This window comes from Meleagris gallopavo, chromosome 3 (genome assembly GCF_000146605.3).
Source record: "Meleagris gallopavo isolate NT-WF06-2002-E0010 breed Aviagen turkey brand Nicholas breeding stock chromosome 3, Turkey_5.1, whole genome shotgun sequence".
NCBI classification, from domain to species: Eukaryota; Metazoa; Chordata; class Aves; order Galliformes; family Phasianidae; genus Meleagris; species Meleagris gallopavo.
This window is the reverse complement of record NC_015013.2, coordinates 33,369,792-33,395,126: the sequence shown is the minus strand read 5'-3', so window position 1 is coordinate 33,395,126 and position 25,335 is coordinate 33,369,792. Positions and strand designations below refer to the sequence as shown.

Here is a 25,335-nt window from a genome sequence, read left to right as displayed (position 1 = left end):
TGTTTTGTTTGTTTTTGTTTTGTTTTTTGGAGGTGTGTGAAGGGGTAAATTACAGAGCTGTTAATTTAAGGCAGATAATCAAACTCTTCAACAAGTATATTACTAGTTACATTTTACCTTGAGAGTCTGTAGCTCCAGGAAATTCATTGATGTGCTCTGAGGTATAAGAATAAAGTCTGAATATGGTTGACTATTTTTTATTTTAAATAGCTGACGAATTCTACAGTTTGCAAACACACAGTGAGAATGAATAAATTGTAGACAGAATATTTGTGGATTACTCAGTGATGGGCATGGATATTCTTAACACCTATTATGTAAAGTAAAGTCCATTGTTATTTTAGGTTATAACTTCCTGGGATGCTCTTATTGCCGTTGTGTGCTGTTCTAGTGAGTACTATCAAATACTCCAGTGAGAGTGAAACATGACAGCATGCTCACAGTGGAGTTTGAAGAATCAGGAGCAAAAACGTATGGATGTTGTCAGAGTGAAGGATGAGTTTTCTTGGAAATCGCTTGGGACAAAACTTGATGGGATCTGAAATGTGCGCCATCTGAAGAACGAGTACTTGAGAAGATGAAGTTTGACATTTAAAATGTTTTACATTACCACCAGCAGTGTCTTCTTTGGAGCAGAATTAATAATAAATTCCTTTGTCAGTGAGGAGAACAGCACCAATACAGCTATCATTTATAAACCAAAATGACAATTTCCCACAATTGTTTGGATGCTGAGTGTTTCAAGCAATGGTGAGTGTGACAAACCTGGCTGTTTATCTGTGCAATCTAGTTGCCTTTAAAGTCAGGCCAGGAAATAAGGCTGTTTACAGATGACTGTGTTTGGAGGAGTACTGCTTTCTGTAAGAAAGACTTGTGGATACGGTTCAAGTTTCCACATGGCAAAACTATCAACAAGTTAGTTTTGTGGTAGGCAAAACTGGGTATCTGGTTGTTCTTGTTTTTGTCTGCTCTCAAGCAGTTTGGAAGAGAGAATCTAAATAGATGATGTGAGAAAAGAAGATACTGAAGTTCTAGGACTTTATTGAGCTTTGATTTAACTTAGAAAGTATATGAATTTTGGTCATGTGATTTCTTTGCACAATGGTCATTCTTTCAGCTGTAGTTGAGGCAGTTTCATCAGGAGGGGATGAGATTGAGTATTTCTTTCCTAGGATCTTTTGGCCAAAGAAGGAAGAAATCTGGAAAACTGTTGATGCTTTGACTGAATAGATTGTTTGTGTGCTTCGCCTCTTGTGTTGAAAAGTCTGTCTGCTCTGCTGAGTTCAGTACATTGCTGTTCTGGAGTAACTGAATTGGTGATATCTGACCGTCAATACAAATGTGTGTGCATTACAAATACAGGTATAGGTATGGGAGGAGGAAAACAAATATGTTAAGAACTGTGTCACTGAATATTAAAAGGAGAGGGATTTTGGTTGTTTTGTTGATATAGATTGCTAGTATCTGGAAAATATTCCATACTAAATAAAATTGCTATTCAGAAGGGATTTCCTGAGACTATCTCATCTAATTTCCTGTTTGAATTAGGACTGCTGCCAAATTTGGATCATGTCTTCCTTATTGAAGGGGTGAAGGTCTCCAAGGACAGTCTGCCACCTCCATTTAATCAATCTGGAGTTGTTGCCCTGTCTTAAATAACATTCATCCTAACAAAGTAAACCTGTGCCTCCTGAGTAGCAATCTGTTTCTCTGTTATGCTTTTGCCATCTCTTGAAAGGGTTTGACTAGTCTTTGTAACTGCTGCTTGAGTATTAATGCAATTAAATCTCCTTTTAACCTCTACTTTACCAGAGTAAACAATTCCAGTTGCCTGTACAGACCCTCAGAAGGGGGTTTACCTTGTTTGCAGAGAATTGCTTTTGGCTGGTGTTCAACTTAGCATCCGTCAATACTGTCAAGTTCTTAGTAACTGTGCAGCTGCTCAGCTTGTGCTCATAAATGGCATTAGTTCAGCTGTAGAACTCTTCAATTCTTATGTTACTTAAAGTTTCCTTAAAGATCAGTGTTCCCAAAGTCCTGCTCAATTAAAGCCTTGGCATCAGTTGTATTCCTGCATTGTCTCTGAGTTTGCTGATGGTGTTCTTTGTGTCCTCAGATTACTGATGAACAGGTTAATTGCAATGGGCCCTGTTCACTGAACACCAATAAGAGTCTGTGTTGCTACTCATACCTCGCTGAGTGCAGAAGTGCAACTGATTTTTCCAGCTCATTTATCAGTCTGATAGGCTTTAAGGGAAAATACTACTGCTCTGGTTTTGAGGTACTTAAGAAATACAATTTAACATTATTAGTAGACTAATTACAAAGCCATGGGGCTCATAAATGTCAAACTTAAGTTCTAGCGTGCAAAACTAGCATCAGTGCATGGGAGAGTGTCTTACTGGATAATAACTTCAGTTAAGCTGTTAGCAGAGTCTGTTGTAGCTATCTGCAAATGTTTGAAAACAAGGAAAGAAAAAAACACGCTGGGTATCTTTGGTAGTAGGAGTTGTAGCTGGTTTGTTGTTGTTGTTGATTTTTTTTTTTTCTTAAACTTGACTGTATGTGTGAACTTAACCTTGTTGCAAACTAAAATAGAAGAATAGTTTTCCGCAGGTGCCTGTTGGTGTTATTTAGCTTTTGACCATGTTGGCAGGCCTGCTGGACCCAAAATCCAACTCAGACTGCATGCAGCCTAACAAAACAGCTCTGGAATTAAGTAGTTTTCATACTTGCAAAGAATCTGGAGAGCCTCTTTTGTTTATACTACCGTGAACTTTGAACCTTTTTACTGAAAAAGCTGGATAACTTACGTCCTTCTTGATTTCTCACAATTACTTATACCCCTCCCTTATGTTAACAGCGTAGTTGTTTGCAGAATATTTGCAGCTTTGATCTGATTTACAGTTCAGATATGTATCTCTTTGCTGCTGATCTTGTGCAGAAGGAGGAAGTCTGTGCTATATGCAACATACAGTATTTGCTATGAGCATGGAAAATCTCTTCAAAAATAAGAATTGCATGAGCAAATGAGTAGTCTAATTTTTCAAGTTTTTAAGCTAAACATAACTCAGATTTGTATGATCTGAATTGTATGATCTGTATGTCAGTTTTCATTTGTTCTTGGTTGTAACAATTTCTAAAATGTTGAGAGCATCATTAAAGCTCACCTGGGTGTGTCTGTGTGTATGGATTTCAGGGTGAGTAGAGCAAGGGAGAGAAGTTCCCAATGAAGGGGTCATGTTTAAAAAAGCTCGTTTAAACATTCACTCTAAAATTGGTTAAGAATATGTACAGATGCCTGTGTAAAAGTATTGTTCTTGTCATGCAATTTAAGGACTTGGGACTATCTAGGCTCTAAATATTTAGGTAAGAGTTTGTCTGTCAGGCACCTATGCTGCTGGATCTGCTTTCATACAGAAAAACCAAATAGCTAAAATAAATAATTAGATGGTATGCAAAGCAATAAAAAAAAAGAAGTAATTGGATACACTATGTTTTTATGGTACTTATCTATGTATACTGTATAAGTAAGGAAGGTGAGCAGAAAAGAAGACTTTTTCATATTTGGGAAGGTTAAGTTATAGAAGAAAAAGTGTACCAAGATGAAATACTGTTGTAAACTGAGCCTATGTTAAACAGGCATAATGAAGATAACTGTTCAGGTCATTAATGTGGTTGGATGATGTATTATGTACTTAAGAGCATGTGAGAAGAACTGGTCTGACTGTCAAACTGTCATCTTAGGTCCTCCAGCTCCCTTCCGAACTATGATGAGCTATGAAACGCAGAGGCCAGGTATGTGAATATAAATGAGCTAACCTCCTTTTTAAATACAACTTTGGGCATCATTAAAATAAAACCATCAAAGCCTTTGTGAATTGATTTCTTAAGAAGTAATGCAAGTTACCAAATGTTTCTTCTGTGCGCTGGTTATTTTATTTAAGGAAAGTTCTTAGATGTGTATTTTCAGTGAAATAATTCAATACTTGAGGCATCATAGGTTTTTTTTTTTCTGATTATCTAATATTCTTTTTAGATCATGAAGTTTTCAACTGAGCATTTTGTAGCATGCTTGTACGTACAAATACGGTACAGTGAGAGTTTAACAGAAGCATGTAAAACAAGATGCATTTCCAAATAAATAAATAAAACTAAGAAGACCTGTAAAGTTTTGGAGGATTTGGCCTCACTGTCCTGTGGCGGGAGTTGTCCTGTCAGGTATCTTCTACCACACTTAAGTTACAACAGATAATGCATATGCATTAAGTACTGGCATTTTGTGAAGTATTTTTTAATATATGCAGCCCTGACATTTGGTTTGATGGTGGCAAAAACATACTCCTGATGGAATGAACATATAAGAGCAAACATGGAATTCACTGTCCTGATAATGTTCTTCTTTAAATGTAACCTGGCATCCTAGAAGAACAAAAAATGGTAAACACATTGTTTAGTACTTGAAGTTCCACTTTAGTTTGCTTGGATTTGAAGAAACTGTCAGTGGTTATGACTCTTCTTGGGAAATGTACTAGGTTGAAATACACTTAAAATCATAGAATCATAGAATTGCTCAGGTTGGAAGAGACCTTCAAGATCATCAAGTCCAACTGCAAACTAACCATACTACCCTAACTCTAACAACCTTCTGCTAAATCATGTCCCTGAGCACCACATCCAAATGGATTTTAAACACATTCAGGAATGGTGACTCAGCCATCTCATTGAAGTGTATGTATTACTTGTAAGTAATTAGGAAGATAACTTCTATTTCTGCACATTTTTATCAGATAGAGAAACAGATATTTTAACGCTTGAGCATACTCTTTTATAATAGCCACACTTGAATACATTTATTGCCTCATTGAGTTTGTTTTACAGATAGATGTAACTGGTGCTCTGAGTTGACCAGGAGTACTTTAAAAGTGTTTTAGGACAGTTAAGGATAAAACCAAGCAAGTAAAGCCCAGTGAGGAGTGAGAGACACCCTTGACTGAAACAATTCTAGTTAATGCTCAGGAGCGTGACAAACATGTTTGTGCAGCTTCTGGTCTGCCCAGAGAATGCAGGGAGTTTCAATTAGTGCCATGTTAGTGAAGTTATGTCTCTTTATTAGATTTAAGGCAATATGAGTATTGAACTCATATCATGAATATCCAGATTCCAAACAAGTAATATAGAGGATGCAATATGAGCATTAGAGTTTTAGCAGAAATGAGAGGCAGGTGAATTGTTTTGTTTTGTTATTTTATTTTCTTTTTAATAATGACTGACTTGGTCTGGGACAGGCTATGAATGTGAACTTGAGAGAGTTTTGTCAGTAAATTGGACTCTGCTAGATGATTCTTTTGTTTTTTGTTTCTTTGGATCTGTTGAAGTCATTAATTCCTTATGTGTAAAAGTGATATTGAAAGTATGGTGCTGGAGTCTTCTTGTGAGTGATAGAGATCCTATCCATTTTTTTTTTTACATTTCAGAGTGGAAATTAGCTTTGTTCCACTTAAGTTTCAGTTAGAAACTCCAGTAAAATCATAGAAATTGAATGTAAGCTGTTTAATGCACTTGTTCATTTAATTGTAATATTTGTTTGTGGTTTTTTTTTTAACCTTAGTAAAGAGAGGACTCACAAAGGAAATTACATGTCTGAAGGATTTTATTAATGATCCCAAAAGAGAAGAACCTCTAGTTGGTATGTTGTTTTTTTGTTTTCTAAATGCTATGTCTTTGTATTGCACGTATGAGGTGATATGTTGATACCATTTCATAATGAAATTGTTGTTGGGTAATTAATGGGATATATCTCTATGCTTTTTAAAGTTTAACTTGTTACACAACCATTGTAAAAGCCATCTCTCCTGTGCACCTTACTAGTTAGATAATTACTTCCTGAAGGAACCATCTCAGTATGGATGCTTTTCGTAGAAAACAAAAAGATCGAGATTGGAAGGACCATCTGGAGGTCATCTTGTCCAACTCCCTTGTTCAAGCACGATCACCAAGCAGGATGACTAAGACTGTATCTAGGTAGCTTTAGAATATCTGCTAGGCAATGGAGACTCCGCAATTTCTGTTGATAACCAGTCGTTCCCACAGTGAAGTCATCTCCTGTGCTTCAGTTTTAATCATTGCCTCTTGTTTTGTCACTGGGCACCACTGAAAAGAGCCTGTATCTATCTTCTTTGCACCTTCCTTTCAAGTGTACTTGTACACACTGAGGTTCCCTCCTTCTCTATTCCAAGCTGAACACTCCCAGCTCTCTTAGCCTTTCCTCATGAAAGGTATTTATGTTCCTTCATCATCTTTGTGGCCCTTTGCAGAATTCCCTCAAGTTTGCCCCTCTCCCTTATACTGGGAAGCCAAGACTTTGTCACAATATTCCACATGCAGCATTATCAGTGCTTAGTGGACACACATCTCCTGCTGCCATCGCTCCTTAAGCAGCACAAGTTTATAAGTAAACTTTTTAATGCTAGTTATAAGCATCACGTCTAGAGATTTTTGAGTGCTTCTAAGCTGTAGTTTGTCTTTCAGTGACTTCTAGGAACAAAATTCAGCAAATCCATTTTCTCTCCTGTTAATTCTTAAAATTTTATCTAACAAAGGGACTTGATTTTATGAAGGGATTATTGTTATTTCTGGATATGTTTTGTGCTACTCAAACATTATAATTTGCTACTCAAATTCTATTTGATTGAATAATTTAAATTTATTTGTTTTTAATACAGAAATTGGTGTGGTATCTCCTGTCTTTGTTTTATGTTTGACTGACTGACATGTCTCCATTAATTATCTTATATGGCTTTATTGAAGGAAATGTGTTTTTTTGTTCCTTGAAAATATCCTGGGCAGGAGAATAGCTATATATTTGTTTTACTGAGTTTGCAAATCTTCCATAGAAGTTTTTTTTTTCATCTTGAATAAAACATTGTAAAGAAAAGAATTTAATTGATTTGGGTAACAAGCCTGACCTTTGTGATCCTGAACAAGTGTTGAAATTCTGAAAATGGAATACTCTTTTTTTTATTAATTTTGGCTTTTAGTGAGCATCTTTGAAGAAAATACTTCTGTTTATAATAGCCTATTTTAAATATAGGTGTTTGTAATTCTTGCTTTTACAGGCTTAGAACATGTGGTTGAAATCAGATTTGAAGGAAGGAGAGAGCCGCATTATGAATGCAAGCTGTGTGGGTTTAATACAGAGATGGCACCCATGATAGAACATCTTAGTGGATATAAACACAGAAGAGCATACATAGTAAGTAATTTTGATCACAAGATAGGGAAAAAAAAAAGATAATTTTTTTCCTATGAATACCTACATCAAGTTTAAAGTTTAGCCCCCACCATTTGACGTCACTAATAATTGCTTGACTGAGTACTGATGGGTCAGATCAACATGAATAGCTATAAAGCTGTGAACTACTGAGAAAATGTGATTCAGAGGTGCATATCTGCATGTACTCGAAGTCTGTTCTTAAGTATTTTAATCTCATCTGAGATCAGTTCTCAGTCCTTGGTTCTCTCTCATTTCTCAGCATGCCCATGGTATTGTTGGATATTGTATAGAGCATGTTACCTTTCAATTGCAAACTTCATGTAGTATCCAAATTCTCTTGTGAAGATGGCCTATACATTTTCAACATTAACATTTAATTGGTTGTGTTATGGAGGAGAAACTACCTATTCATATTCAAAACTATGTTTACTAGTCCTTAGAAGCTTGTCCAAGAAATGAAATGTGCCTGTTTTTTAATATGTGAATTTTTATGTTGCTCATCTAAAACTGTTTTTGCCAACAGTCTAAAGAATTTCCAGACAAAATGAAGAGAAAGGCAACAGATGTAAAAGAATGCAAAGTCTCATTTCTCAAAAGAATAGCAGGAGAACTAGAGAAGACTGAAGGATTAAAAATGTATAAGGTAACTGGAAGTAAATGTTAAATACCCAATAATGCATCTTTAACCAATGCCAATGTTTGACCTAGTAAGTTTTAAAAGTACTCCTGACAAATCATGTTAAATTCTTGTGTATGACTAGAAAGTGTAGTGCTAGGTAGATCCAAGACTTAAGCTAAAGTCACCCTAAAACATGTGGGGAAAGGAACAGTAGTCTTGAGATTCCTGTGGAAAAAAAAAAATGAAGTTGTTGAAGAAGTCGATTTCCTTTAGTTAGAAAATCTCCAGCTGGAGATTTTAGTGCTTTTACTTCAGTGATTCTTAACTAATACAATTTAACTTTTCTCAAATGTTTGCAAATTTTCTCTCAAATTTAATTTGTACTGGTTATATATAATTTGTAAAACTGTGCTAGGACAAATAAAAGTACTTGTTCTGTCTCTACAGACAGTTGCAATAGGGACTATTGTAATTAACTTTAATCAGAAAAATCTAATATAAAACTATGTCTGCTTTCTAGATTGAAGGTTACATAAGACCAAGTACCTCACGTAAGTTTATGTATTATTTGAATATAACACATTTGACAGCCAAAACCAGCTTAGTTTGAATTACTTGAACTTGAAGGGTTTGACTGTTTAAAACATTAGAATTGTAAGTAATAGCACAAAATGTTTTCTTTTCAAAGATTTTTCCAGTTTTTGTAAATTTGAAATGAAGAGAGACTTTTTTTAGCTGCTCGTTTCTGGAGGTATTTAAGATAACTACAGTAATTTCATAATCAAGAAAAGTCAAGAAGTATAGAAATACGGTTTTAGATGGATTTCTTTGAAAAAGCTGATAAAACCTTTTCCATCTAATTTCAATCATCAAAAGGCATACAAATCAGTGCTGAATTGCTGCTAAAGGTGGAAGGTATCTTTTTTTTTTTTAGCAAATGTATTTGAATGAGCAATGGAAACAAAACCTTTCAACATAAAAGCGACGTCCTCCCTCTATGCAGTATATTTGAGTTGTATCATTTTCCAACCTGAAGAAATATGTGTACTTGCTACATTTTGACCCTAGTACTAGTAGCAGTAGGTTTATTGAAGTGGGTGCAGGTTGCTTAGGTCAACAGTGTATGTCAGTATGAATCCTGCCCATAGTGCCTACCACAGTGGTGATTTATTTGAATTGATCACTGATGGCTTTTGTGTCTTGTACCTATTTATGTTGGTCTACCAAACAAAGTAGCAGAGACCTTTTTGAAGCTTTGTCTCTTTTGTGAAGGGGATGGAATGTGACCCATTAGCCTGGTCCTGTAATCCTCAGTTTAGAGTAAACTTTATGAATGAGTTCTAAAACCTCCAGAAGTATTTGTGTATTCTAATCACCACAGTCTGAACTGTTGGTCAGGATCTTGCTGTAGAGGTTTTTAGCAAGTTAGGTGCTGTACCTTGCTCTTCATCAATCTGAATGGATGTTGTTAACATTTCTTCTTTGTATGGGAATCTTTTGGAAACCGCTACCGATTTTTCTCTATAATATAGAAGGTGTAATACCAAAAGTTCTAGAAGAATCTAAAATATTTTAACTATTTCAGAGAAGTGATGATCCATATTGCTAGTAAGTGAAGGACAAAACTAGCTGATAATCGTGTTGCGTAGTGTTAACATGAGGAAAGTTGTATGGACATGATAGTATTTGATTTCAGTGCTTACTGACTTCTGTAGGACGTCTATAGGAAAGACTCAGGACATTAGAAAAAATATATATATCCATGCAGTTCCACAGGCTATGAAGAACTGGAAGGAACAGACAAGAGTGTTGTGATGTTCTGCTTTGATTAGGTAGCAAGCACAGCAGCACAACATCAAGTTTATTCCAAAATAAATACACTCTACTTATTTAGAAGGAATTCATGCTTATTGGCTTAAGGCTTAACAACTGTGTGGGTTTAGAGTAGATCACATTTTTAGAGAATGGCTTTTATCTTCAGAGCTCCCTTCTGTCAGCAAGAATGAGTTTGAGGATGTAATTAAGAAATGTTATCTAGGTAAGAGACAAAACAGACATTAACACTTAAGTTTTGGCTACTGCTGAGATCACATGCAAAACCAACATGATTATGTATCTTTATATACATTTGAGAAGCTTTGGAAGGATTTATTTGTTTCCTCAAAGGAAAAATTAAAACATTTCTTCATTCTCTAAAGAAGGGTCATCTGTACCTTATTAAGGTAATTCCAGTAATCACTTGCTCAAAGTAGAGAGCTAATGAACTTGATGGCCCTATGAAGATCTTATGAAGTGTGAGAATCTGTATAAATACAATGTGGTACTACAGCATATGAATTTCTAGTCTAATTTAGTTTCCGAATTCTGCTTGCATTAATATTTTCTGTTCTAAAAACTACTTTAATGATACTACAGAATGCAGCTGGAAACTAAAAACAGTTCCAAAGATTTAGTTTGCTGTTTTGGACAATAGTCTTCAGATTGAGTTATTTTATTTGAAATTATAGCAGATAACTGGGGAAGTTTGTCTGTATCTTCATTGGGTAAGTGGTAACTCCATGTGTCAGTACAGGATAGGAAATGACAGGCTGGTCAGCCTTGCTAAAAAGGGCTTGATGGCTATGGTGATTGCCAAGCTGAATATAAACGAATGGAATGCTCTCATTCATATAAAGCAATCTTGTAACACTTCAGGTGGGGCACAGGCAGCAAGCAGACTGATGAATGTTCTTATTGCCCACTGTTTGATACTGATAAGATCAAACTTTGAATATTTTATCTAGTTATATTCCTTCTAACTCAAGAAGATGGAGAAATTGGAGAATATCTAGCAGAGAGGTGTGGTGATGCTCAAGGATTGAGAGCATTGGTCTTCTTTAGATGGGAAAGAGTACTGATGACTGTCCTTCTAGTAGATTGCTACAAAGATGACAAAGCTGAAGTTGTTGGTAACTGCAGAAAGTGAAATAAGAGATTATAGCTATGGATGGCAGATTGAGAGGCTGAACTCAGAAAAAAACTTACTTCCTAGAGGACAGAACAGCACTGGAACAGATTATCCATTGGTAATGAATTCTTCATCCTCAGAGGTTTTCAAGACCTGACTATATAAAGCTGGCGGTAATCTTTCTTGAAGCGGGAGGTTGGGCTGGATGGTGAAACTGGAACTCTCTATGTGATCAGAAAGCTATAACATCATTAGAACTGCAGAAATATAAGACAGTAGCTTGTATGACTGGAGTGCTGATATGGATGGATATAGGCTTCTTGACAAAGTTGCAAACAATCCAAAGTTGAAATCAGGCAGTTTTTCATGCAGGTGCTGGGTAGGTCAATGGGGAAAGGGTTTTGCACATTTTACCTGCAAGGGAGGGAGAAGACTGAGGAGTATGATGATCAGTGGCAGCCTTAGTTGATATGGTCATGAGATTATGATCATGACATTCCTGGTCACCAAACTAGAGAAAAAATGGATTTGATGGATGGAACACTCACTGGATAAGGAATTGGCTGGATGGTCACACTCTGGAGTGTTGCAGTCAGTGGCTCAGTGTCCGTGTGGAGGCTGGTGACGAGTGGCATTCCTCAGGGACCGGTGTTATTTAACATCTCTATAGGCAACATGGGCAGTTGGAGTGAATGCATCCTCAGCACATTTGCAGATGACACCAAGCTGAGTGGGTGCAGTTATCATGCTAGAGGGAAGGGATTCCATCCAGAGGTACCTGGACAAGCTTGAGAGGTGAGCCCAAGCCAACCTTATGAAGTTTAACAAGGCCAAGTGCAAGGTCCTGCATCTGGGTAGGGTCACTCTCAAGCACAGAATCAAGTTGGGCAGAGAATGGCATGAGAGTGAGTCTGATGAGAAGGATTTGGGAGTGTTCATTGGTGAAAGATTCAGCATGAGTTGACAGTGTACAATTGCAGCCCAGAAGGCCAACCATATCCCGGGTTGCATCGAGAGAGAAGTGACCAGTAGGTTGGGGGAGGTGATTCTGCCCCTCTGCTCTGCTCTCGTAGGACCCTAGCTGGAGTACTGTGTACAGTTCTGGAGCCATCAACACAAGAAGGGCATGGAGTTGTTGGAACAGGTCCAGAGGAGGGTCATGAAGATGATCAGAGGGCTGAAGCACCTCCCTTACAAGGACAGGCTCAGAACTAGGGCTCTTTTTCAGTACCTGAAGAGAGTCTACAGGAAAGCTGGAAAGGGACTTTTCACTTATAAACAGCAGGTAGTGACAGAATGAAGGGAAATATTTTTAAGCTGGAGAGGGTAGATTTAGACTAGATATCAGGATGAAGTTCTTTACTTTGAGGGTGGTGAGACACTGGAGCAGGTTGCTTGGTGAGGTTGTGAATGCCTCCTCCTTGGAAGCATTGAAGGCCAGGCTGGATGGGGCTCTGAGCAACCTGGCCCAGCGGGAGGTGTCCCTGCCTATAGCAGGGGAGTTGGAACTAGATAACCTTAAAGGTCCTATCCAACCCAAACCATTTTATGATTATATAATTTAAAATCCTTAGGGAAATGGGGATGCCAAGATCCTGGTCTCTGGGAGAACTGCCTTCATCATCTTCAGAAAACTAGTAGCCAGTATTCCTTGAGAGGCTGCCTTGAAAGGAAAAAGAAACCGAAAGGGACAATGAGTCTTCAAGGAGAATTTTCAGAGAGCAGAAATGATCCATTCTGCTGTGCAAGAGTATGGACAGGTATAGCAGGTGGCTAGTGAGTTTGAAGACAGAACAGCCAACTAATCTTCAGCGCTTAAAAGGAAACATACAGACCTGAGGGCAGGCTGCCAACAAGAAATATGTAGGCATTTGAGATGTATTTGGGATGGAGTTAAGAAGACTTGTTGGTGAAGGTCAGAAGAAAGGCTTCTGTGTGACAGCAGCAAAAGAGGTGGCCCACTGAAGAACAGAGCAAACAACTTAGTGATAAAGGACACGGAAAACGTTGAAATACTTGTTGCTTTCTTCACTTTACTGAATAAAGGTCTGCTTTCAGGATGATATACGTAGTTGTGGAGTCACAGTAGAGGAGGATTAGTTTGGGGACTGGCAAATCGAGCATGCGCAAATATATAGGAAAAAATGGGATATGTCTGGTGTTGGGGGAACCTTCTCTCAGAGTCTTTGAAAGGTCATGATCAGAGGAGTTCCTTTGGTGACCTGAAAAAAGCCAGGTGTGCTTTTCTTGAAAAGTGAGGCATGTGGCTATAGGATTGACCAGACTTCATAAAAATTATAGGACAAGTCCTTATATAGGTCATTTATTGGTGTGTAAAAGCCAAGATGATGACTGGGAACAAACTGTGAATTTACTAAGGAGAAACTGGGCTTGATCAACCTGATCGCTTTTTGCAGTGACATGGGCTGGCTCTGTACACATGGAAGACTGGATGTTGTTTTAACTTTAGGAAAGCTTTCAGTGCAGTCTCACTTAGTATGGTCGTAGCCAAACTGAGGGGATACCGTAATAGTACAGGTTGGGTGAAAGGTAGCTGAGGAAAATGTTTAGATTTAAAAAAACAGTTGTCAGTGATTTTAGGTGTGCTGGCTTGTTTGCTAGTGGCATTCCTGAGTGGCTGATCTTGGTGCCAGCACTGCTTCACGTGTTCATTAGCAATCTGGATATAATGGAATATAATACAACATAGTCAAGTTTGCAGATGACATCAAACTTTGGAAAAATGCTTAGTACGTGATAAAACAAAGTTACCATTGAGAGGGATCTTGGGAAGCTAGAGAAATGGGATGCCAGAAACGTCCTGAATTCTGGCAAAAGTAAATATGAATTCTTACATCTGGGGTGGAGCAACACCCTGCTGGATACAAACTGAATACTATTTGGATAGGGAACAAATTTTAAGAACCTACAGATTTTTATGTACAACAATACAAGCATGTATCATCAATGTTCTCTGGATGTAATAAAGGCTGACTGCCTGGACTGCATTAGGAAGAGTGTAGCCAGCAGGCTGAGGGAAGTGTTCATTCCCTTATTGAGTGTTCTTGGTACTCATTAATTGCTTCTGGAACAATGTCCTGCATACACAAGAAATTCTGGTGAAGGTGTGAGTAGAAGGCTTGTCAGCTATGAAGATTGTGGGAGAACTGGCTCATACAATGTGGAAGACAGCTTCAGAGAAGTGGGTTTAATTAAGACAGCAGCAAAGAATGTGATCTAATTACTGTCTTCTGCTATATAAAATATGTATTTGGAGAAGGAGTCGGACTTCTTGAAGGTGCACAGAGAAGGAACATGTGTTAGCATAAATTATAGTGAAGGCAATGCTGATTAAACAGTGGAAAGTTCTACATAGTTGAGAGGTCAAGTGCTGAAACTACCTGACTGAAGAGGTAGGAAATTGCCTTTCTTATTGACTTAAAAAATTCAATTGTGCTTGGGGCTGAGCAGCCTGATCTAATTTTGAGGCTAGTCTATTGAAGTTAGCGGAACCTCAGTTGTTAGTTTAAGAACTGCAAAGTTTCTAGCCTCTTGTCTTCAGATGGGGAGGATTTAACTGTTAAAACAGTACAAATTGAGTAAATCAAGGAAAACAATTCTAGTGTTCCTTGTCTTCATCTTTCATCTTTGTTTTTTGAGCATTCTGCTTAGTGCCTCTAGGGTACGTTTCTCTTGCCAGTGAAGCTGGACTAGACAGCCCCCATGGATCCTTTCCAACCTGTACTTTTGTATGATTCCGTGGTTCTACCTGCACAGATCCCTCCCATCCTGTTTCCGTGATTGTTTCTTCATTGGATGTCTTCTCTGAAATGCTGGCAATCTTTTTTTCTCCTGACATGCAGAAAACTCTGGGATGTACAGTGCAAATTCTTGTTGCAACTTTTCAGCATTTGTTCAACATCAGGTGATAGAAAAAACAAATGAGTCTTTCAGCATCATACTGTAGGGACAATTATGTCATTTGTCCTGAGAATCAGTACTTGCCCAGTTGCTTTTCTGGAATACATTAAGAAGTGCTAAGTTATATATGATGCAGTAACTGATTCTGTAAAGCACAGCAACTGTCTTAAAGATAATCTCATTTTACTGAGCTTTCACTCCTTTCTAATTAATATAGATTGTACTGGCCAGAGAGATTATTAGTCCTTTAAAAGACTGCCATCACTTTAGAGCCAGTTATAGATTGGTTTGAGTGATGTTTCTATTGTGGTAATATGGTGGAAACTCTACAATGGTGCTAATCATTCTTCTTAATTTTCTAGCCCCATCAAAGAAGAAAGCAAGGTGAGAGTATTTCTTCCATAGGGGAAATCAAAAGAGATTTCTTTATGAGATCACTTTACTTGTTAAGTACATCTTTTCTGTAACAAATATCACGTACAGGGAAAATGTATTGTCTTTCCATTGTACTTCATCTGGTGTAAATTGTTGCCTTCTGCCTCAGAGGAAAACACCTGAAATAAAATGTGATATTCAGTTTCTATGTAGCAATGATTTTTTAGATGCTACACGGCTTATGCAATTCAATAGCGGTCTGATGTACTCCTGCACGAAGATTGCAATTCAAATGTCAGGGTGTTACCACTTTCTTTGGAATGCCATTGCCTAAGCTGTAGAGAAGGCACCTACGTTCATATAGGAAGGAAAAAAGTTTCCATTACTTTAGTCACCTCCTTTAGCTGATCTGTAGAGTTCATCAGTGCAACTGTTGTTGTTTTTTGAGAGTCAGAGTAAAGACCTTTAAGAAATACAGTATTTTAAATATAGAAAAATGTATTCTGTATTGTTAAGCTATATACATTTGGAAATTGAAATATTTGATCCTAGACACCAATAATAAACCTGTCATTTTAGTAATTTTTTAAATGTGTCTTAGTATTTCTCTTTCTTTCTTTTTAAGGTGGGATGATGATCATAAGCATGAGGTATGTAGAAGTAATAATTCTGCAAATGTCTCCTTATGCTTGCTTTGCTTTTTTTTTTTTTCCTGAAAACAACTGCTTTTGGACTTCATTTCTCAATTTATTGATACTATTTCAGAAACAAAGTAACTGACCTAGTGACTAGAGTTTTATGTTCATCACACCACGAGGGAAATTAATACCATACACTAGGATATTGACCCATTTAGTTCATATGATTTCTGTTCAGAATCACTGACTCTGAGACCCAGTGTCTGCAGGCTAAGTCTCCCAACTTATGCTGCAACCTCCACTGTTTTGCCCCTCTTCAGATTAGAGATGTTCTTTTCCGGAGGTTTGGTTTAAATCTTAAAATAAATATAAAGATTTATTATCCTTTTTTTATAATTCAAAAGTGAAATCCTAAGTGATCTCTGTATCTGACTTGAGGAGCTCTGTGCTATTTAGAGTTTAATGTTTACAGCTGCAACATAAAAATACTGTCTTTCATTTGTGTTGACTTTTGTTGTTGGCTAAAAGATTAAACAGTCTTGTTTTGTACAGGAAGGCGTTACAAACACGGTGTGTTCATTCTTTTAATTTTTCTTCCCCAATCCCACAGAATGATCCTTTTTGGAAACAGAAAGCTTTAGAGTTCTTGGTACGTATGCCAAATAATTGTGATAAGAATTTGGTAAGTCTTAGCAGTTGTGGAGTTTCACCTGTGTGAAGCATTGAATATTGTAATGGAGCCACTGATTACTGCTCAAATTTATTTGACTCCAACATTAATTTCTAAGGTACATTTTTATGGACTTTGCTCTTTGAAAAGTTCAGAACAACATGCTGGCTTCAGTGTGAATGGTCTCACTAGTCACTGAACCATTCTTCTTTTTGTTGAGGAGCCACCCTAACAAGCAGCTTTAGCATCACTGATGTTGCTCAAGTGCTCTCGTTTGCCCATGCGTGCTATTTTATATTATTGATAAACTGAATGATAGGAGCCAGTCTGGTCCTGCTGTCTGTGGTGCTGTGACTGCTGCTGCTGTAGAACTAGATAACCAACTGAAACTGAAAGATCTAGAGCAAAGCTGTAGCTGTTGGAGTGAAGAAGTTCTGTCTGTTCAGTTGCTGTTAGCAGTGGCATAGTAGGCCTTGCTTGTCATTAGAATCACAGAATCATAGGATCACTAAGATGGAAAGGATCTCCAAGATCATCTAGTCCAACCAGCCACCTGCCACCATTTCCTCACTAAACCACATCCCTTAGTATAACATCTGATTGTTTCTTTAACACCTTCAGGGATGGTGACTCCTCCACCTCCCTGGGTAACCCGTTTCAGCACCTGACCACTCTTTCTGAGAAGATATGCCCAACCTGAAACTCTCCTGGTGCAACTTGAGGCCATTCCCTCTCATCGTATCAGTAGTTACGCAGAAGAAGAGGCTGATCACTGCCCTGCTACTATGTCTTTTCAGGCAGGTGTAGAGAGCAATAGGATTTCGTCTGAGCTTCCTCCAGACTGAATAATCCCACTTGCTTCAGCCACTTCCCTTAAGATTTGTGCTCCAGATCCCTCACAGCTTTGTTGCCCTTCTCTGAGCACACTCCAAGGCCTCAATGTCCTTCTTGTAGTGAGGGGTCCAAAATTGAACACAGTATTTGAGGTGTGGCCTCACCAGTGCTGAGTACAGAGGGATGGTCACCTCCCTGCTCCTGCTGCTGCACTATTCCTGATGCAAGCCAGGACATCTGCCTGTTTGTCTTTGCCATTTTTCAGACTGAAACTCTTAAGTCTTTTGTTAAATACTCTACGTTAGGCATTATATCATTTCATTTGAGTCAGAATTGCTTGTTTCTGCTCTGAAATAACAAGTCAGCTGTTTTGAGGGGTGTGCTTCTTTACCATCTGAAGTGTTTTTCAGTCTTTTTTTCTTTTAGTCTATTGTTATTTATGACTTTAGGAAGAGTTACAGAAAAAAACAAGTCTGGATAATCAGTAAACTACCAAAAATGCTTGCTAGCTGTTGATGTATCTGATGAAAAGGTATCACATACATTTCATGTGGCTTCAGACTATTTCTATGCTTTTAATTTTCTGCAGTCATTTATAACTTCATACACTTACTTATTGTGATTTAATATTAAAAAGACAGATACATATAACTTTTCTGTACTTTATATAGTTATATCAGTGTCTTTTATAAGTCTGTATCCCAAAAGTATACATAGGAAAATTGTGGTAGAAACTTTCATCTTTTTGTTACCAAAATGGCAGAATCAGAGGCATTTGATGAAGTATCCGAAGTTTACTTTTTATTGAATTTTTGACAAGGAGCATAAATTTAACACGTCTGCAACGGAATCTTCATTATTGACAGTATGGGATTGCTACAGATATCAAGGGTTATGGTTTGCCTCTTATCAGGACATAATTACATTTACAATTATGTATTTTCAAATACATGTCTGTGTATGTATTTATATGTGTATTATATTTCTTATGTGTAAGTTAGTGGTTTAACCTTGGTTATACCAAAATGAAATGATCTATTTGTGTACATGACACTGAGGTGTCCCAGTGAGCTAGCAATTCTCGCTGTGTTTCTCAACAGGAGACTTTTCACATCACCTCAGACTCAGAAGCAACACGTGTTGTTCGTGTTACGCAGGAGCTCACGGAAGCTTTGAAGTCCTTTTGTGAAAAGAAAGCAGTGGTAAGTGACTTCATCTTGACCAGAGTTGTAGCGATCTTACCAACGGGAGGCAAGAAGTGGTTGAACTAATTATGTTAACGCCCTGCCAAACTGTCACAGGTCAGAATAGGCCAACCCTCCTCATTTAAATATTTTTAAATTGTTCTACAATTCTGAAGTATCAAATTCATTAATTGCTTGTCACTGCTTCTTTTAGTTCTTCATCACGTTCCATCTGTTTTCCTTCCATTTTGCATGTGTTTCCTGCCCAGATTTGTGCTCCATTTTACATCGTGGTGTCTGGTTGTCATCCTTACTTTACATTTGGCCCCTTGCTTGATAGCTTTTCTTCTGTGATTAACAGGCAGTTATCTGTTACCCAAATGTGTCACTTTCTTTCATGAGCGTTTGGGTAAATGTTTTACTGGTAACTCTGCTCCCAGTTGAGATCTTTAATCTCCTAAGATGAAGGCAAGCGAGATGTTCTGCCTTTTTTTGGACGCCCTTACAAACCTTCACAGCTTCTTTGCATGAAAACTGAATACCCACAGAAAAAAAAGAGTGTGAAGATTGACTAGAATCTGCACAAAAATGACTATCCACCTCTGACAGCTACTGATCCATAAAATGTAGCATGTGTTTTCTGAAAGAAATTTCAGAATGGATTCTTAAGCATTAACAATATGTTCCATATCAGCTGAGTGATGGTAACTCCTTACGCTTTCATCTCCAGCATATGTCAGTACCTTTTGGAGATCTACACTTCCAAATTGTCATGCATTTGCTGCTCACTAAAAAAACAGCAGGTCAGAAGTCTGCTTACGTACTGGGCTACATCAGCTTGAAGGTTACCATTTCCAATTTCCTGCTAGGGGATGAGCAGTTTGAAGTTGATTCTTATAGGAAAAATATTTTTTGCTGTTCTTATTATGAGATTTACTGAAAAGTACAAAATGGACAAGTTTAAAGACCTTTCTTATTTAAAATACAGCCTGGATTATTTTGAAAACAACAAAGGAAGCAAGAAAGTGCCCTATCTGGATTCTCTTGAAATTGAATAAAGCCTGAGAATTGTGTTGGCATTGAAAATAGGTGAGGGCCTTGAAAAACATTCACAAAGAGGAAGGGGCTGGAGGCTGGGGCTGAAACCAGCTTAAGTTAACAGTATCTGACGTGTGTCTTTGCAGTATTCTCCTTTCCTATTTCCTATATATGCCACATTTTGGTGTGTGAGTAAAATGCAGTTCTCACAGCTGGTTAAAAATTGTCATTTAATCTCAGGCAGCAGTTGAGCCTTCCATTCTGCACTCCCTAGCTAGAGACAGGATTTGCATATGCACCAGTTTTATATTTTAGCCAGGTGATGTCAAGGGGCAGTAAAGAAATCTGGAACAGGTGGTATTGTCATCCCCAGACACCTCATTCTGTTCTCTAGGTTCACGCCTCTTAAAAAGTGTTTTCTAATTGTAGTTGAGTGTGGTAATTGAAACCAACAGAGCAAAACATCCTTCATATGGAGCCACCTAAAATTGTACTCTGCTAACTTTCTATGATGATTTTTTTTTTTTTTAATACTGAACATTTCAGCTTAAAAACAGACATTCTGCACTTCTGCTTAATCTAGGTGAATTATACTAACAGACTGAGGCCATTGATGCCAATGTCTCGAGGTGGATTTCCTGCAAGAAGAAACTTCACCAAACCATATAAGCCATATGGAAAATACAAAGGTAATGTAGACTCTTTGTTCTTCTAGTGTTCTGCTCTTAATTTATTTTCATGGCCAGCCATAGTGCTTTTTTACTAGAGGGCCGTGTCACTTTGTCCTCTGAGTCAGTTCAGGCTATCATTTTCTGAAGCTTTCGTAACTTCAACCCTGTCTGCCTGGGAACACTCTGTCTCGCTGCATAATGTTTCAAAGAATAGAGGTCGCTGGAAATCCAAGCAGTAGCATCTGCCTAGCTCACTGTGAAGGCTGGCATGTCAAGGTGTTTTCAAGGAGGTATTTCCCATTCTTACATTGAATGCTTCTGCTGATACTGCTAGGGGATGCAATGAAAGAGGTTTCTAGAATGCTTCTTTTGGCTACTGGCCTTCTAATTATTTGATAATGAGTTGCCCCTCTCTATGTCCCACAAATCTTGGGGTGCACAAAAATTTGGTGAGAAAGTTTGTAAGGGTAAGCTGCAAAAGTAGAGCTTTGGCAAATTTTGGTTGACTGTATTTTTTAGAGGATAGGAAGACTTGAATTTTTGTAAATCTTTGTTTTTCTGTTTACTGCAGAACTGATGTATTTAAGAAGAAAACAAACACTGGGAGGAAATGATGTGATTTAAGCTAACCCATTTTATTTCATATCCACAGCAGCTAAAGAGCACGTGTGCTAAAATCAAAAGTGTTGAGACACACTGGCTCATTATTTATAATTATTCTTACATAAAGTTAATGTCTCCTGACCTCTTTGAGCTCTCTTAGGTACATCTTACCTGAGAGGCCTTCATATGATAATTCCACTGGTTGATTTTTATCATGCTTTGACAGTAAAGCGAAATATGGTTGAATTCAGATTATTTATTAGGTAATTACTTGGGTTGAGTCAGTTATTTCCCTTCTGTTATTCTTTGTTCAGCTTTGTAGCACAAAAGCTGATGTTTTCTAACCCAGTAAATAGTCAGACAAAAAGGGGCTTGTAATGAATTAAACTTATTTTGTGAACAGTTGTCCCAGATGTATGTAATGAATTAAAAGAAAAATAGAGCAGAAAAGCCACCCAAACTACTCTGATTATGTTCAGTCAATGCCATTTGGTTCAATGTGAAAATAATTCAGAAGGTGCCACTGAAAACTCTGTGTGCCCTATTTAGCATGAAGGTTTTTGAGTGGAAAGATGGAAGGACTCAGGTACAAAGGTGGGAAATGTGAAAACAGGAAAAAAGCACTTTATGAAACCTCAGGACAGTTGTCTTTTCGGTTGGTATTTTAATATTTTACTTAACCTCTGGTGCCCTTCCTTACGTTACGTATTTATTTTTTATTTAGGAAATTTTAACTGGAATCAACGTTTTTTCTCTCAGTATAAACAGTGTGCTGCAGATAATTCTTTTGCTCCTGCGAACTCACACAGTTACCAAACTGATGATGGATCATCTTCCTATGAACTAAGACCTGCTGACTCTGCAATGATGTCAGCACTCAGGGACTCCCTTGCTCTCCAGACTGGAAGTTCTGCTGGTGGTATCAGTGAATGGCTGAGGCAGTTCAATCAGTCTGCTTCTAACAACAGTCCAGCCCTTGGGGCCTCTTCTTATGCGACAGGTTCTGTGAATGAGTACTCAGCAGAGTATATGTCCAAAGATGTGCAAGGAGATAACCTCCCTGGTAACAGAATGCCATATGACAGGGAAGGTACAAGTTGGAGGAATCAACAAACGTGTAGCAAAGCAAGGAGTATAAGTGATAAGAGATTACCCTATCCCAATTCTTCATATCCTTCATCTGGAAAATACTCAAACAACTATCCTTCACAAGGCTATTTCTCTTACAAGAGTGATGGGTCTGTGAATTCTTGTACTTCTTCTACAAATTCTGCTTTTTCAAGAAGAGGTGGCTCTAGGTGGAACCAGAACTCTAGGTGGAACCAGCGTCCTAGCTGGAACCGGGACTCAAACTGGAACCAGGGCTGTAGCTGGAATCGAGACTCTAGCTGGAGCCAGGGCTCTAGCTGGAACAAAGAATCTAACTGGACCTGGGAATCTAGGTGTCAAGAATATAGGCACGAGAAATCAGGTGATAAAAATGATTGGGGTTCACATCACTATTCCTTCCCTGGCGGTGGCTCATACAGAGATAATGAGCAGTTCAGAAGCTCAGATAAGATGTTTGGTGAAGACGCCGTTGGTCGTGCTCCCAACGTTTTGAACAGACTGGAAGGAAAGGATATACCTGTGATGACTGGGGTGCTCAGACAGCTGGCTTCATGTTATCCAGCACTTGTAAGATTGTGATAAGTGAGGTGAAGTTTCCCAAATTGAAAGTTTTGTTCTGGGTCGTCTTGCTAGCTATCTGTTCTATTGGGGTGGCAGCTGTGGGGAGGGGATACATTGGCATAGATTAAAAAAGGAAAAAAAAAAGAAAAAAAGGAAATAATGTGCAGAATCAAACTTGGTGGAATTGTTGAAAGTATGCAAAATGGGTCAAACGAATTGGGATAGCAAAACAAATGTTACCAAAGAGCTGATTTATCTGATTTTTTTTTTTTCCATTTGGAAAAATACTCCTTTATGTTAGAAAAGTTTCTGCTTTGGAAATGGATTGTAAAATATTTCAAGGCCATTGGACATGTACTGTCATACAGCTGCCTTTGGGTGTGAGTTTGGACAAATCTAAGCTATGCTTACGCACGAGAACCAGGAAAGTCAGCAGTAAAGCTTTCGTTTAAACAATCTCTGATGTATTATGTGAAATAACGTGAAAAAGAAGTAATGTTTTTTTTTTAATTTCCCCTTTCTAGAACTAAATATTCAGATGTTAGCCAGTTGCTAATACAACCTAGAGGAAAAGATTAAGGAACAACAACAGCTGAACTGGAAGCAGATGAACAGACTCAAGAATCTCTGTATCTTGGATTTCAGGAAAGAGACTGCATTTAAGTGTATTTTTGGAAGGGGAAAGGGAGGTAGAGTGTTATCTTTTTAACGTATTAAATGTAGCTGGAACACAAACTTGCACATAATGAAGGTGAATACTAATTTTTTTTTTTTTAGGCTTTTTTAATGTATTTGTTACATCTTAGTGTATTGCAGAGAAATCTTTTTGTTATTTTTTAATATGTTATTCTGTCAGCAAAAAGCTGATCACCCTTTTAATAACCTTCCCCACTCGGAAAAAAGAGTTTGCTTTTATGTTAAATTTGGGGGAAGAACACTCACTGAAAATACAGATCTGTTGTTTAAAAATCCAAATATGCTGTTCTTCACACAAATTTCAGGTCAGTTCAGTTAACTTAAGCCTCTGTAGTTGGGATGTTTGTAGAAATAGATACACTACATTTCTGTTTAATGAAAGGAGAGGAGAGTGTGACATTATTTTGTTTTATTTTTGCAGAACAGAGACGTACAATATCTGCACTTTTATATCCTGTTGAGGATGAAACTTGTGAATTGACTTAATTCATTTGATAAATGGGTCCATGCTAAAATGGAAAATTCTTCATTCTTTGTGCTGACAAAAGCATACTGAGACATAGTAGAACCCATATGGCAATTACATAATAATAGGGGAAACTAAATTATCAAAGTGACACAATAACAGAAATGAGCACCAGTTCATTGTGTTTACCAGTGGTCTGTATTTACATTTCTTCTCTCTGCACTTCTGAGCTGTAAGCTCACCAGTGCTTACCTTTAGATGTCTGCTGTATATAATCATATATAGCTAACGTGGGGTTAAAGAAAAGGACTAGCTTGAGACAGTTTACTCCCAGTACTCTGCTCTCCTTTTCCCTGCTCTGTTCTGGGCAGTCATCTTTTTTTCTAACCATATCTGGAGTATTTTTCTCTGCACATTAAATACTTGTGCTGAACTCAGGTTTGTCTTCATAAGCTATACAAATATATTTTTGCATTCATAAAAAATAACCTTTTGGACATAGTCACATAAATTTGTAACCCAAAAGCAACAAAGCAACTTATAGGGCATGTACACTTGATTCTCTAAAACCCTATTCTTGTTTGGACTGTGCATCAGAATACATCTGCTTTCCTTTTTCTTCACTGCCTCCTTTTCTCCAGGAAGTGTAGTGCAAGTAAGTTTCTGGAAACACAGAAAAACTGAATCAAAGTTAAGTTTTTTTCAGCTGAGGTCTTCATAGAGAGGTTTTTCTTTCTACTTTTGACTCCTTGTGGGATTTTACTGTCAGTACTGTATATCCCAGTGGCATACAGTGGCTGAATGATCTCTTCCCCAAGAAGATGCTCTTTCCTCCTCCGCATTTCCTTCTTATTTTTTTGTTCTGGGGAACAGTTCCTGTTCTTGCCTGTTGCACAGGATGAGTGGTCTCCTAGAGGGGGAGGGAAGTTGTGTCATCCTTTCAGTCACTTCTCCAATAGTATTATATAAGAGAAGACCTCGTCCTGTTTCTGTGTTCCTGTGTTGGCCAATTTCCCCGAGTCAGTTTCTGGCTACTTGCTCCCAAGGAACCTCTGTGCCCTGTCTTACCTACCCCATGTAGTAGAGCACTGGAACAGAACAAGTGCTGTGTGTGTGTTCCTGTTTCTCTGGGCACTGGGCCTTCTTTGGGAAACAAGCTTTACAAGGTAGGCATTGATAGGCTGCAGACCACACTGCAAATGTTTGCCATCCTTCAGCAGCAGTACAGCTACACCACGCCCTTTGGCACCAGGGCAACATTTCTGAAGGTGTACCAGAGCCTTTGAGGGGTACTGGTGTACTTCCCAGCCAGGTTCTTGTTATTGTTACTTGCTTTCTCACCTTCAGAAGCAGCTCTCCTCCTGAGATGAGGCATTCCAGTTGGTCACTGGTGATTTTTCTACACCAGTGTGGCTCCTTTAGGAAGTGCTGGCTCCAGTTGTTCTACAGCAGTCAAATATGATGATGCTGACTGAAAAAGAATGACTTGACTTCCTTCACAGGCCACAACCCAGGTAATTCCTCTGATGCCAGCTTTTTTGGTCTTAGCTTTGCAACCTTGGACCTGTGAATGATCCTAGATGTACTGGGTTTCATTTGGTCAGGAGAATTATCGAGGGGGACAAATTCCTTTGCAGGAGGGGAGTGGGAAGCTCTTCAAGTGGTCTCTGATACTGGTTTCTCACTGCCTGTTCCCCCAGCATCTCACAGGAGCAGCCCTTTGGAG

At 38.1% G+C, this 25,335-nt stretch overlaps 1 protein-coding gene across 2 annotated transcripts; it reads left to right on the top strand.

Moving 5' to 3' along the window:
• The first annotated feature begins 3,522 nt into the window (after positions 1 to 3,522).
• On the top strand, positions 3,523 to 24,355 carry LOC104910198. Of its 2 annotated transcripts, XM_031552805.1 has the most exons (12): positions 3,523 to 3,798; positions 5,612 to 5,689; positions 7,119 to 7,255; positions 7,800 to 7,919; positions 8,416 to 8,446; positions 15,126 to 15,147; positions 15,764 to 15,788; positions 16,387 to 16,425; positions 18,381 to 18,482; positions 20,086 to 20,191; positions 21,501 to 22,473; positions 22,972 to 24,355. In XM_031552805.1, exons 1-11 carry the CDS (start codon positions 3,693 to 3,695, stop codon positions 22,463 to 22,465), a joined length of 1,731 nt encoding a protein of 576 aa, XP_031408665.1. In that variant the 5' UTR covers positions 3,523 to 3,692; the 3' UTR covers positions 22,466 to 22,473; positions 22,972 to 24,355. The 2 variants fall into 2 exon arrangements, with proteins under 2 accessions (XP_031408665.1, XP_031408664.1); XM_031552804.1 differs by having other exon boundaries at positions 3,589 to 3,798; positions 21,501 to 23,030.
• Positions 24,356 to 25,335: the final 980 nt, after the last annotated feature.